Source organism: Pteronotus mesoamericanus, unplaced genomic scaffold (assembly GCF_021234165.1).
Source record: "Pteronotus mesoamericanus isolate MK-2021 breed Mesoamerican mustached bat unplaced genomic scaffold, CSHL_Meso_final scaffold_165, whole genome shotgun sequence".
Classification (NCBI taxonomy): Eukaryota; Metazoa; Chordata; class Mammalia; order Chiroptera; family Mormoopidae; genus Pteronotus; species Pteronotus mesoamericanus.
This window is the reverse complement of record NW_026555307.1, coordinates 9,914,204-9,928,370: the sequence shown is the minus strand read 5'-3', so window position 1 is coordinate 9,928,370 and position 14,167 is coordinate 9,914,204. Positions and strand designations below refer to the sequence as shown.

Here is a 14,167-nt window from a genome sequence, read left to right as displayed (position 1 = left end):
GGCAGTAGCTCTCAGCGACATGGCGAGAATCCCGCCTTTCCCCGCCTCATTGGGAGGCCGTCTCACTCGATAGGAAACATTGGTCCCGGGCTGCGGGGGATAGCGCCGGCACTGGCAGAAAGCGCTCGCCTATAACGAGTGTCCCAAACAAATGAGGGCGGGCACTCGTACCGAACGGACTGGGCTTTACCCAATAGAGGCTCAAGTCATGCAGAGCCTTCCTCCCCCCGCGGCGGGACCAGTGGCTCCCCCTATCGGGTGGGGACGGCGGGTGACGGGCGTATCCCTCCCCCAATGAGAGGCGGGGGGAGGCGGGTTCTGCGCCGCCATGTCGCGGAGGCTGCTGCCCCGGGCGGAGAAGCGGCGTCGGCGGCTGGAGCAGAGGCAGCAGCCGGAGGAGCAGCGGAGGCGGTCAGGAGCGATGGTGAAGATGGCAGCGGCGGGCGGCGGAGGCGGCGGTGGCCGCTACTACGGCGGCGGCAGTGAGGGCGGCCGAGCCCCGAAACGGCTCAAGACTGACAACGCCGGCGACCAGCACGGAGGCGGTGGCGGCGGTGGTGGAGGAGCCGGGGCGGCGGGCGGCGGCGGCGGGGTGAGGCTAGGTCCCTAGGCCCGGGTGTGGCCGGGAAGTGAGGGGAAATTTCCCACCCTGAGGATATTGTTGGGGCGGGGGGTCTCTGCGCACGCGCCCCTGCCTTCGCACCGCTGAGAGGGTGGGGGAGGGGCGGGCGTTGGGCAAACGGCGGGTTTGCGCGAGGACAGGCGCTTGCGTGTGGAAGCTATTCAGAGCGGAGAGCTCGCGCTGCGGGTGGTGCAGTGCGCAGGCGCCGCGGGCTCGTAGGGGTGGGGGCGGGCTTGCGGCCGGGACGATTTTTCTGTCGGGTTCTTTTTTGGCCCCCTGCGCAGGCGCGTTTTTCCCGCCTCGACCTCGTGGGCGGTTGGGGGCGCACCACGTGAGCGGGAACGGGTGGGCGGTGGCCTTTTCCGCGCCTGAGAGGACTTCGGTCCGAACGGTATTGAATCTTTCTAGCGCCATGGTTTGTCTCGAAGTGGAAATCGATTTATTTGAGCAGAGTGCTCCAGAACAGATTATGTCCCCTATTTTGTGGGCATTGAAAACCGGAAGAAAGGCTTGCGAAAGGTCTTTTTAGGCGTTGGAAATTGAGCCAAGCTTTGGAGCCATTACAGCTTTGCTTATAATTTCCGGGGCTTAACTGGGTGCAGGGGAACTGATGAACCAAAATGCTTCCTCTGAGTGGGCATTTTGAAAGGCACGCAGCCTCTTTACCTTCCTACGAAAAGACCACCAGTTGTTCTTTCTGGCTTGGAGCCCATTCCCTCTTCCAGGTTAGAAAGTCCTCTTCCGGTCAGCCATTTGCAGGGTTTTCCAGGGGTCAGCTGCGATGTGTACTATGATTTATGAACATTTTAATATGTGCAAGGCATTGTTTCACGCATTTTAAAGGTAGCTTAATTGAATTTTCAGCACTTCTTTATGAGATAGGTGATAGTATTACGATTTCTGACTTAACAGAGATGAGGTAAATTAGCCTAGGTTGTGTAGCTAGTGAGGGGTGGGGCTGGGATTAGAACTCAGCTGTGCAACTCCAAAGTGCTGAACCTGGTTACCATCAGGCTTGTGTATGCCTTCTGTCTGGTGGTTTTCAGACAGCAGGCTAGGCCCAGAGTTCACAGGAGGTGGAGAGATTTAACTTTCCTCCTGATTCAAAGGCTTCTGTCTCGAGTGGAAGGATACTTCCCCAGGAAAACGAACTGTCTTGTTTTAGTAGCATGGGTTGAAGTTTCCTTTTTTTCTGAAAGACATTCCTTCTTCTTTTTCTATAATCTGGCCTAGGTAATGTTTTCCAGCACTAGAGTTTGGTGGGAAAGTGATTAAAGACTAGCCTGCCTGCTGCAGCTTCTGGGGCCTATGCTCTTCTACCGTGTCTGGACCTGGGGATGAGTGGTGGAGAACAGTAATGCTTGGCTGGGTGATGGTCCTAGCTTGCTCTCCTGGCAACAGGGCAAAGAAGTTGGGGTGGGTGCAGATAGATTGCCTGATTCAGTTGCAAGAGAGAATTGTGTGGGCCCTTCTTGCCAGTGGTGTCCACTTTCCAAGCCACTCCTTTCTTACATTTCTTTGACCAGTGGGAAGAGACAGGTTCTTTTAGGAATGTAAGATAAGTGATCTGCGTAGTCCTCTGTTCTTCCTTTCTCAGAAGCTACAGCAAGAGGAGTTAGACAAGTGGCCACCTGCTGGCTCAGAATCCTTTTAAGGTGGTTGGCTTAAGGTGCTGTCCCTTGTTGTCTGACCTGTGCATCTTTCCTGGGTGACACTCAAGTGTCTTATCCAACTGAGTCTTCAATAACACAGATGTCTGTGGGCCACCATCTTGTACAGTAAGAAATAAAATCTGGTTTTTGCTTTCTTTTTCAGGAGAACTACGATGACCCACACAAAACCCCTGCCTCCCCAGTTGTCCATATCAGGGGCCTGATTGATGGCGTGGTGGAAGCTGACCTTGTGGAGGCCTTACAAGAGTTTGGACCCATCAGGTACTTTATCTACTCAGAGACCACAGGTTGAGTTTGCAGAGAAGTCAGTTCTTTGGTGTCTTATGTGTCACCAGTTTCTGGTTGGCAGTTGGCTTGGCCCATTTGGTCCAGGGTCCTTTGATTAATTCCTGGGGCTTCTCCACTCTTGGAGATGGCCATTGCAGTTTGGGTCAGGTTATGGCAAGTTCTGTGCCCTTTTCCTTTTTTTTCCTCCTTTGTACCTTCTAATCAGTATTCTCGTATTCAGTAAGTATTTATTGGGAATGTGGTATATGCTAGGTACTGGGAAAAGAACAGTGAATAAAACTGTCCTGGATTCCTCCCAGTTGCCCACACAGAGTGATGAACACTCTGATAGAGGAAGCTCAGGAGTCCATGGGAGGTATTGACCGAGTCATGTGAAGAGGGGTCAGGAAGGGAAGGCCTTCCAAAGAAGGTAGTGCCGAAGCTACACCTCTTGCTTGTCTTGCTGCTTTTGACAAAGGGTGTTCAAATCAGAAAACCATGACAGGGTACACAGGAGTTCCAAGGCCAGGGAGGAGTCAGTTCATAGGAGATTGAAGGCCATTTTTCTGCTGTTGTTGACGCCATTTTTCTGTTCTTATCTCCGTCCTGAGGATTAAAACCTGTGTTCTCTCTGCCAGCTATGTGGTGGTCATGCCTAAAAAGAGACAAGCATTGGTGGAGTTTGAAGATGTGTTGGGGGCTTGCAATGCTGTGAACTATGCAGCCGACAACCAAATCTACATTGCTGGTCACCCAGCTTTTGTTAATTACTCTACCAGCCAGAAGATCTCCCGCCCCGGAGACTCGGATGACTCCCGGAGCGTCAACAGTGTGCTCCTCTTTACCATCCTGAACCCCATCTATTCCATTACCACGGTGCGTGCCAGAAGACATTCCTTTAGGCTCCTCTGTGAGAGCTCCTTTCTTCCCTTTCTGTCTCCTCCACCAAGCCAGACTGACCTGCCAGTGCCCCTTCATTTTGCTTATCTTTGCCTTTACAGGATGTTCTTTACACTATCTGTAACCCTTGTGGCCCTGTCCAGAGAATTGTCATTTTCCGGAAGAATGGTGTCCAGGCCATGGTGGAATATCCTTTGCTAAGAAACAGGTGGTCCTTGGGATGGGTGCTTAGACTGGGCAGGGCGCCATCCTTTTAATCAGCACATATCTACTGAATGCCTGTCGTGTGCCAGATGCCTTCATAAAGCCCACAGTCTGATGGGAGGGGCCATCAATAAAGTAATCTGATGTGTAGATGTAAGGTGTGCTGTGAGATACAAGGGGCTCTGGGAAGGTCTCTGAGGAGGTGGTATTTAATTTCTACGAGGAGGTAGGAGCTGGTATTCAAGGTGGACGAACCTGGTTTCTGCAAAAATCATCAGGTGGGCAGGAGCTTATTAGTATTGAAGAAAAGTGAATGACCTGATGATGGAAGAAAAGCAGGCACAGGGAGGAGGTTCACTATGGGCATTTGAAGAAATTAACAAATAGGGTATCCACAACAGTAGTGAAGCTCGTGTCAGGGTGCAGTGGGAAACCACTGATGGACTTTCAGAACAGGATCATAATTTAGTTGATGTTTTGCAGAGATTGCCAGGCTTAGCCAAAGTACGAGGTAGAGGTGGCTTGGCCTACTGGAATGGGGCCAGAGGAGGTGGCTGCCACCTTTTGGCTGGTGGGGTGGGACTGCACATTATAAAGGAACTCTGGCCAGTGAGTGTTCACCAAGGGTAACACTCCAGCTCATCTCCATGTGAGTGGCTATGACAGTGAATAGACCCTGAAACATACATGTAACATAGTTTTTGGGTGCTGTCTTGTCCTTATCCATTTCTGTGACAGCTTGAAGCCCTCTCCAAAGAGCTTCTATGATGGGGCTTTCCTTAACTTCACTTACATTTGACTCTGTGCAAAGTGCCCAGCGGGCCAAGGCCTCACTCAATGGGGCTGATATCTACTCCGGCTGTTGCACTCTGAAGATTGAATATGCGAAGGTAGGTCTGGGAAGTGACTGTCACTTGTCAGGTTCCAGCTGAGCTGGGGCCTGGCTGATCTTACGCTTTTTCTTGTCCCTACAGCCTACACGTTTGAACGTGTTCAAGAACGATCAGGATACTTGGGACTACACAAACCCTAATCTCAGTGGACAAGGTAATCCTGATGGCCACTTTGTTCTAAACACACCCGCCTTGTCTTCACTTGACTAGTGCACTTCATAGGCCTGGGCTCAAGGTTATGTAATGCCATTGGGCTCCCTGTGGACATGGGAGGGCCTTGGATCGATTCTTGAGAAGACCCTTTAGTGGGAGAGGGTGAGTGAGGGCCCTCTTTGGGTTCTAGCTGCTGCTTGGGGCCCTATGATACAGCTGAGTGTGCAGAATCAAGGTAGAGGCTTGGATTGGGTGGGGAGTAGGGCCTCACTGAGCACTGGGCATGACAATGGCTTATAAACATTAGCAAACTCCCAAATGAATTCTGCTACTTCTATGATCCTATTGAGGCTCACTAACTCCATTCTCACTGGGCCAGGAATGGGTTTCTTCCTCTCCACTATCGAGAGGGTCTTATTGGGGGGAGGGGGGGAAGGCAGATTGGGGAGGTGACGAAGGCTCCCAAGGCCCTTGCATCAGAGCCTTTGAGCAAGTTGACCTTGTTAGAGGTGAGACCCTGGATGGGAACAGGGTGGACATGCCTTACCTCACTTGTAGAAGGGACTCAACTTCTCTACTGGGGGCCCAAATGGACAACCCCCTTCCTAGAATCTGTCAAGAATGGTTTGCCTTGGATGGGAGGGAGAGGTGGAGGATTGCCTTTGAAAAGCAGCAGCACCGCCTCAGCAAGACCGTCCAGCTCTGTGTCTGTCTTGGTCTCATACATTGGACTAGGCCATGGGCTGAGGGAGGAGGCTGGTTGCTGACATCTCGCAGGCCCTGGGAGGCCAGAGGACCCCATTTCTAGCCAGGCCTGTCTTGTTCGTCCTTGAAGCTGGGCAGCAGTGGGTGGGGTGGGCTAGGCTCTCCCCAGGACCCTCACAATGGGTGCTGAGGGCCTGGCTGCTCCCTCCAGAGGTCAGAGGCAAATTGATGACCAAGTGAATGTACCAGAGCGGGCAATGGCATTACATGACTGCTAACAGAAACATGGCAACCAACCATTTCTTCTCCAAGGAACATAAATAGAAGATGTGCAGACCAGCAGGGGCTAGTGGCAGGGGCTGGCTGTGCATTGGTTTTGATGCCTCTCAGTTTTGGCTGCCCCAAGGCTGGGGGTCAAAAACGAGAGCTGATGAGGTAACCTGGAGTGAGGGCTGTGCTTCGCCACCCCCCTCGGGAACCATACTTCAGCGGCTCTGCCTCTGCACATTGCTCACCAACACACAGGGTAGAAACCACTAGCTCTTCCTGGAGAGAACAGAACATTCAGCCTCCACCACGTCCCCAGAAACAGCTGCAGACTTGAGCTCATTACATCAAGAACACCACACCGCGCTCCAAGGAACAGCTACAAGCACAGAGACAGAGGCAGACAGAGACAAAGAGAAAGAGACGCAACATGGCAGCAGACACTGCTTTTTTATTAAACATAAAAAAAAAAAGTCAAAATCCAAGCAAACTCGAACCCGAGAATGTACACAGAAGTAGGAAACACAGAGAACAGAGCTCTCAGCCAGCCAGCGGCGCTCTTTACGGAAAACGTTTCACAGACTGAAGTAGATTCCATGGGCCTCCAAGACAATAGGATCCTCTCCATTCCTCGCCATATGGGTTTTGTTTGTTTTTTCTTTTTTTTTTTTAAGTCCTTTGGTTTGGGGAGGGCCTTTTTTTGTTTTGATATTTTTATTTTTTCTGCAGTCAACAGCTGCCAACATAATCTGCACCAACTGGAGATCAGAGACCAAAAAAAATTAAACCACAACCAAAAAAATCAAAAACTAAAACAGACCTAAAACCAGACAAACAACTCAGAGGTACACAGTTACCTGCTGGTGGGTAGCCGGGCGCGCTCCCAAGGCCAAAAGCTCGGGCGTAGTGGGGCCACTGGCACACTTCATAACACGGAGCGCTACACAGCCAGAAGCACCGCACTGCAGCACACAATGTGAGGAGGTGACAACATGGAGGGACACTATCCACTTCATACACCTTTATTTTCCACTTTTCTGATATCTTCTGAGGACAGAACATCTGTGAGCCATTTTTGATTTAATCAAAAACATTGACTGTTAAAACAATTCTTTAAAAAAATTGTAGCGGATGTGTACTGTAACTTGTATTTATGACTGTAAAACCATGTGATGCAGGGTCGCAGTGTATGTTTGATGGGACGCCATCTTTCAGAACTGTGCTAACTCACTGTTGAAGCGTCCAATGGTAAGAGAAAATACAGATTTGTTTTTTGTGACAAATGGACATTGTACTCTGTACTTCTGCTGTAAGTAGCCCTTTTCCATCTTTGTAATGACTGATTGTTGAAAATGAAACACAGGCCGGGTGGCAGGAAAGGGCAGTGGTCTTGAGCCCTGGGTTTTGGAGTCAGCCAGACCTGGGTCCAAATCCCTGCTCAGCCACTAACTTGCTTTGTGACCTTGGGCTAAAATGTCTTTTAACTGCTCAGTTAAAAGTTAACTGCTCAGTTTCCTGATTTGTAAAATGGGGTTAAAATAGAACCTACCTCATAGGGTTGTTGTGAGGAATTTTAGAAGCGGTGATGTCTGTAAAGCGCTAAGCACAGTGTTTGCCACTCAAGCGCTAAATTAACGGTAGCGGTTATGAACTGTAGTGGGAGTTGGGGTGGATCTGCGCCATTGTCCGGGTCTGAGAATGTTGATGCCTTGTACATGATTGCTCATATGAACTGATTTCTGGCTTTGCCCTGCTTGTCCTTTTCTCTAGTCCCTTCTTGAGTTGAACGTGTCTAGGTGGGAGGGTGACTGGGACTGAAATTGAGAAAGAAGGGGCCTAGAAAGTAGGGTTTAGAGCTCCTAGAACCTTGGGGCTTTGGGGGCCACTTGGTATCTTCTTTCTGCTCTTCCTGGGTTATTTTCCTGTTCTTAATCTCCTCTCCTTTTATTGGGAGTTATTTTATAAAGCTGTTCTTGGCTCCCATAACCTTTTACCTCCCATAGCAGCTGTAAGTTCCCCAGAGGGCCCAAGAGCTAGGCTTCCTACCAGGGCCAGGGAAGATGACAGGGTCCCTAGGGCCTGGCCTTATTCTTCACAGAGGAAAGAAAGCAGCCCAACTGGTATGGGCAGAGAAGGTAAAGTGGGTTCCAGCCTTGGGCTTCATGCCCACAGGAGGGAGGCCCCTGCAACCCTTGTGAGATAGAGAGGGTTTTCAAACCAGGCTTTCAGGAGCTAAGGGACTTGGAGCTCAGCCTCTTAGTCAGGAGGGAAATAACCACCACTCTTACTCAGCTAGGCTCTAACTGCTTTCTCTGTCCATAGGTGACCCTGGCAGCAACCCTAACAAACGCCAGAGGCAGCCCCCTCTCCTGGGAGATCACCCCGCAGAATATGGTGAGGGCAGGGGGTTCCCCTCCGTGGACTCCCGTGGCTCATGTGCCCCTGCCCGCCGCCCGCCACGCAAATTCTCACCCGCCCTCCCTCTCTTTCCTTCCCACCCCCCAGGAGGGCCCCATGGTGGGTACCACAGCCATTACCATGATGAGGGCTACGGGCCCCCCCCACCTCACTACGAAGGGAGAAGGATGGGCCCACCTGTGGGGGGTCACCGCCGGGGCCCAAGTCGCTACGGCCCCCAGTATGGGCACCCCCCACCCCCTCCCCCACCACCCGAGTATGGCCCCCACGCCGACAGCCCTGTGCTCATGGTCTATGGCTTGGATCAATCTAAGATGAACTGTGACCGAGTCTTCAATGTCTTCTGCTTGTACGGCAACGTGGAGAAGGTGAGTTTCTGCTAGGTCTGCTGCTTGCCTTGTAAACCTGGGAGGCCTTCAACTTCATGCATTGCCAGTCAGCAAAGGGGAAACTAGCCAGCAAGGTGATCCATAAAGGGTAACTCGTTTAATCAGGTGACCTTCTCAGGCAGGGTTTGTTTAGTCTTCACCACATATGGGTGTGTGTGCATTTTTTAATTTTCAGTGTTATAAAACCAGGACTAGCACATAAAAACACTATTAATATGTGAATGTTAAGTAATTAGTGAAATTTATCCATTACAAAGATCATTGTGGATTTTCCGCAGATGATCTGGCAACATAGGGCCTTCTTTCTGCCTTATGGGACAGTTGACTGAAACTGATAGGTGATCATATGGTCACCTATCATGGTTTCTTCTGTTGAACCCATCTGAAGCTTTTTGAGTTTGCAGCCTTTCTTGGCCTATTAATAATAATAACAGCTAAGCCCTGGCCAAGGTGGTTGGGTTGGAGTGTCATCCCTTAAACTGAAAGGGTGGATTCGATCAGGGTGCATGTGGGAGGCAGCTAATCTACGTTTCTCTCTCATGATCTTGATGTCTGTCTTCCTTTCCCTGCTTCCTTTCTCTCTAGAGTCAGTGAACATATCACATCCTCTGGTGAGGAGTTGTTTTTAAAAATGGTAGCAGCTAATACATGTTAAGTGTTCTTCCTGTACTAGGGGCTGTTAAAAAGTGCTTTACGTGTTGTAACTTGCTTAATGTTTACAAGGATCCTTAATGAGATAAGTGGGGGAATTGAGGGCACCGTCTGAACAACTTGCCCAGGTTCATACCTTTTAATGGAAGCATGACTCAGAGCTACATAGCCTCACTTCCAAAGTTGGCACTACTGTTTTTTCAGTGTTTTTTACTGTAACCCAAATAAAATATTTTACATTGTGACCCAGTATCCAGACAAATGTATCTATTTATACCATGACATGAGAATAGCTGCCTTTTCTTTCTTCTTCTTTTTTTTTTTTTTTAAAGAAACCAGGGAAGGGAGGGAGAGAAGCCCCGTGTTGGGGACCTGGCCTGCAACCCAGGCATGTGCCCCTAACTGGGAATCAAACAGGCAACCCTTTGGTTCGCAAGCTGGCACTCAGTCCACTGAGCCACATCAGCCAGGGACTGCCTTTTTCTAACCGCCTACTGTTTTTTCTTGTGCTTCATTAGGTGACCCACTTACGGGTCATGCCCCTCTGTGGCCTATCTTGGGCTGTGCATTTGTCATGGGCCAAGCGTGTTTCTTTGTTTCTCTTGATTTCCCATTCACAAGTAAGATATGCAAGCAGGAGTTAATTCTTCTCACTAACTTGGAAAGGGCAGGAGATGGGTCTCTGGCAGCTGGGCAGTGGTGCTGACTATTGTTGCTCTCCACAAGGTTAAATTCATGAAAAGCAAGCCGGGGGCTGCCATGGTGGAGATGGCTGATGGATATGCTGTGGACCGGGCTATTACCCACCTCAACAACAACTTCATGTTCGGGCAGAAGCTGAAAGTCTGGTATGTGCCCAGATTCTTTGGGGTAGGATGTGTTAGCAAGGGACTGTGGAGAAAAGGGAAGGAAAATGGGGTGCACTCTGGACAGGAGCCAGCCATGGAACACAGTGAGGCAGAGATGATTATTCAGGCAGAATTGGGGTGTGGTGGGTGTGTTCCCAGATGCTCCTCTGAAGCAGTGGGAGAAAGTGTGGGCCTTATCTCACCTGTGGCGCAATGCCACCTGAGGTGCACAGTACTTTCTCTCAGTGAGGGAGACAGGAATGAGATCTCAGTGGGAGATTTGGGAGCCATTAGGTCTGACAAAGGTCCCCTCCCCAGTGTCTCTAAGCAACCAGCCATCATGCCTGGTCAATCATACGGGCTAGAAGACGGGTCCTCCAGTTACAAAGACTTCAGTGAATCAAGGAACAATCGGTTCTCCACTCCAGAGCAGGCAGCCAAGAACCGCATCCAGCATCCTAGCAATGTGTTGCACTTCTTCAATGCTCCTCTGGAGGTGACAGAGGAGAACTTCTTTGAGGTGGGTGCCATGGAGTTGGTCCCTGACCACAGCCATCTGAGTGGGCCTTTCATTTTAGTCTTTCAACAAATACCTACTAATTTCCTCTCTGCTAGTCCCTGGGTTGGGTGCTGGGGACAGCACCAAGCTAGCAACAGTGGAGTTTGCCAGGCTCTTAACATTATTTGCAAGCTAAAATGACTTTGCTGAGAAAGATTGTCCCTCTCTGGGTGTTACAGTGATGATCAGAGTCCAATCTCAAAACATCCACTTTGTCAAGCAGGCCCCCAAGTGCCCAGATAACATCTGAAGGGAGGGACCTATTAAGGGCGAGGTCAGGAGAAGCTAGGACAGGACATGTGACTGGCAGAGTTGGACTTTGGTCCTAGTATTTAGTTCATCAAACATTTACCTAGTGTCAACATTCTCAAATAGCAGCTGAAGATAGAAAATTTTGGGGGGGCGGGGTCACGGAGACACTTTAGCGTGAGGTAAAAACTTAAAAATTCTTTTCTCCAGAAAAATTCAAGCAGTCAGTCATGTGATGCACAGTCTGCTTGAATTCTGTCACGTGGCACTCTTGTGTTTCTGCATCTGTTTTTTGTCCTTCAGATCTGCGATGAGCTAGGAGTGAAGCGACCATCTTCTGTGAAAGTATTCTCAGGCAAAAGTGAGTAAGGTGTCCTGCTTCCCCTTCCTTGGCTATAGATGGGTGGCCCCCTAGTTTCTGCTTCGGTCAGCCTAAAACCTTTGCTTTACCACCAGGTGAACGCAGCTCCTCTGGGCTGCTGGAGTGGGAGTCCAAGAGTGATGCCTTGGAGACTTTGGGCTTCCTGAACCATTACCAGATGAAAAACCCAAGTGAGTATTTGTATGTCCTGCAGTCATCCCCCTTGTGGCCTCATGGGTTGGCTGAATTCAGGCCAGAGCTGTCCTACCTGCTATCAAGATAGAGCCCCAGAGATTTCCACATTGTCATTGACACAGACAAGTGGGACCTGATTACCAGGAGAGTAGTCTGATAGTCCCCATGGGGTAGGGCCAGCCTGGTTGCTTGCTGCCACCCACTCTGCCTGCTGGGAGTTGCTTGGGCTTGTCCTGTAGGGAGCTGGCATTCTCTGCATCAGAACCTGCCAGTAATGCTGTACCGTGTCAGTTGCAGAAATTGGTTCAGCCTAGTACACAGGGCAGGGGCCATATTAGCAGGTAAAATTTCCCCACCCAGTTCCTGGGGCAGGGTTATTGCCCTGGGCCAACTACAGAGTAGGAATGGGATTCTCCATGGGAGTGGAGGAAGGGAAGGAGGAATGCCTTGGAAATTTGGTTTGTTTTTAAGCCTCACATTGGGCAGTGAACGAGGGGAATTATGTGGAGGGGGAGCCTCTAGAGATGGACTCAGCTGACCTCTTGTTTTTCTCCTTTGCAGATGGTCCATACCCTTACACCTTGAAATTGTGTTTCTCCACTGCTCAACATGCCTCGTAATTAGTTGCTGTGGAAGAGTCCCATCTGAGCAGGAAAACATTTCTTTCCTTTATGCTGTTTTTTTGTTTGTTTTTCTTTTTTGTTTTGCAAAAGTTCCTGTATTACTTTTTTTTTTTTTTTTTTTTTTTTTTTTTTAATGCTAGGTTAGTAGAGGCTTAACCATAATGGAAATGCTGGAAGGATGGAAGGGGAGGGGAAGGGAATCGATATCTCCCAAGATTAACCTTCACTTTTTAAAAATTATTGTACATGTGATTATTTTTTCCTGTTCATACTTGTGCTGCCCATGTACTCTTGGCACATTTCAATAAAATAGTTTGGAAAATTAACAACACTTTGTGGGGTTCCAGGGTGTGTCTGCTTCCCTCCTATTTGCTTTTCTGAAAAAGGGCAGGCAGGCCAGGGCACAGCTGCAGGTTGTGGGTAGCTGCAGGCCCGGCCCTGAGAGGAGCAAGGTGGGCCAGGGCTGCGGACCAGAGTCGCTAGCGATTAAGGAGTCTTGAGGAAAACTCAAGCGACTTGGAAGCTATTCGTGGATCCCGTTTCAGCAAGCTCATTCTAGTTGGAGAGTCAGTACATAGTTTGGGGGGTGAGATGGAAAATGAATTCTATGAAGTAAACACCTGACATTTTTATAAGGTTGGAAAATAAAACCTCATGAAGATAAAAGAGAGTCTTCTCCCTAGTCCATTTATTAACTTTTGGTAAGGTTTTGTTTTGTTTTTTTTTTTCCTTTCCATATTGGGCAAGGCAATGACCCCTGCAGTTGAGCTGCAGTAAAAGATGTGTGCAAAACCAGGGGAACAGGGTGGGAGGAGCATGGTCTACACTTGTGTCTGGACAGTTGTGTATCATGGCCACACACACAGCAACTTCCTTATCTTTACCCCTGCAGCATATCTTGTATGCAGAATTTACCTGGTCCCAAAGGGTATTTCCAACTTTTGCTACTGCAAATAGTATACTGTGCTATATATCTTTATACAAAATATCTTTGCCAACTTCCCTGGTATTGTGGAAGTACATTCCTAGTAGTGGAATTGCTGGGTTAAAAGATCTATGTATACAATTACAATGTGATAGATACTTGCCAGTTCTAGTAGATAGGAACTTGTGTAATATGGGGGTGAGGGATGATAACCTGGAAGGAGTCTGCTTTAAGGATCTTGACGGAAGAAGTGGAGCCTGGTGAGAGGAGCAAGTCAAAAGGACAGGACTGCCCTGGCTGGTGTGCCTCAGTGGATTGAGCAGCCTGTAAACCAAAAGGTCGCTGGTTTGGTTAGTTCAATTCCTAGTCAGGGCTAGTCGCTTCTGGGCCGGGTACCTAGTCTGGGGTTGTGCAAGAGGCAACCAATAGATGTTTCCCTCCCTCCTCTCTCAAACTAAATAAAACCTAAAAAAAATACAGCACCTTGTTAATGCATGTGCTCTTGAAAAAGAACCCACTTGGGGAATATACTGTGAAGTTTTGAAATTCAGATTAACATTACTGAAGACACATGGCATCAGATGAGTAAGTGCAACAAGGGGGATTTTCAGATAGAACCTCTAGACAAAGAGAAACTAGTCAACCTTGCAGCCACAAACTTAAAAATCTATTATTTTTAAGCCAATCATGAGGATAGAAAGATCTCATTTTTGTCTCCCAGCACTGTTACTCCTCGTTAGCACTTCTCAGTCTCCTGCAGGTGACCTATGTATATACTGTATTGTGTGCATACTTTTATGCTGATAATACCAAATGTTCTATCTTTTTCACATCTTGGCGTTTGCATAGCAGTTCCAGAGTTTTCCATTGCATAGATAACAAAACAGTTCTCTGTTGAACAATCATTGGTTCTGTCTTCCAGACCCTACCTATGATGTTTCATTAAGGCAAGGTATTCCCTATAATCCTGTTTGCCAAGACATACTCTTTCACTTCCTGGTGAACATCTTCCTAATGAGCATACTTAAGCAGTTTTACAGCATTTAACATTTGTGGGTTAACTGGCTTTTTTCATAGAAGACTTTTTTTTCCCCCCCCAAGAAATTTAAAAACGGATTTCTAATCCACATAAATCCCCTCTTAAGCGCTCCTCATCCCCCACCCCAAATTCCTGTGTACAAAGGAGGACAGTAAGACCTCGTGGTGGTCAGAGTTCAAACAGTAATACCAGTCAGCACTTAATGTTGGCCCAACTATGTTTCCCT

The 14,167-nt window shown here is 48.8% G+C and overlaps 1 protein-coding gene across 3 annotated transcripts; it reads left to right on the top strand.

Moving 5' to 3' along the window:
• Positions 1-313: 313 nt before the first annotated feature.
• On the top strand, positions 314-12,306 carry HNRNPL (heterogeneous nuclear ribonucleoprotein L). 3 transcript variants are annotated; one of them, XM_054589120.1, is made up of 13 exons: positions 314-592; positions 2,438-2,556; positions 3,201-3,438; positions 3,564-3,651; positions 4,462-4,556; positions 4,641-4,713; positions 8,007-8,078; positions 8,190-8,470; positions 9,869-9,990; positions 10,309-10,510; positions 11,102-11,159; positions 11,255-11,350; positions 11,916-12,306. In XM_054589120.1, exons 1-13 carry the CDS (start codon positions 329-331, stop codon positions 11,972-11,974), a joined length of 1,767 nt encoding a protein of 588 aa, XP_054445095.1. In that variant the 5' UTR covers positions 314-328; the 3' UTR covers positions 11,975-12,306. The 3 variants fall into 3 exon arrangements, with proteins under 3 accessions (XP_054445095.1, XP_054445096.1, XP_054445094.1); XM_054589121.1 differs by having other exon boundaries at positions 314-424; positions 8,007-8,470; XM_054589119.1 differs by having other exon boundaries at positions 8,007-8,470.
• Positions 12,307-14,167: the final 1,861 nt, after the last annotated feature.

What these genes read in the sequence shown, in the direction of transcription:
- HNRNPL (XM_054589119.1), top strand. Translation starts at nt 329, where the DNA reads ATGTCGCGGAGGCTGCTGCCCCGGGCGGAGAAGCGGCGTCGGCGGCTG. An exon ending in CCATCTATTCCATTACCACG is followed by an intron (nt 3,439 to 3,563) that starts GTGCGTGCCAGA and finishes TTGCCTTTACAG; the next exon opens with GATGTTCTTTACACTATCTG. An exon ending in GGGCAGAAGCTGAAAGTCTG is followed by an intron (nt 9,991 to 10,308) that starts GTATGTGCCCAG and finishes TCCCCTCCCCAG; the next exon opens with TGTCTCTAAGCAACCAGCCA.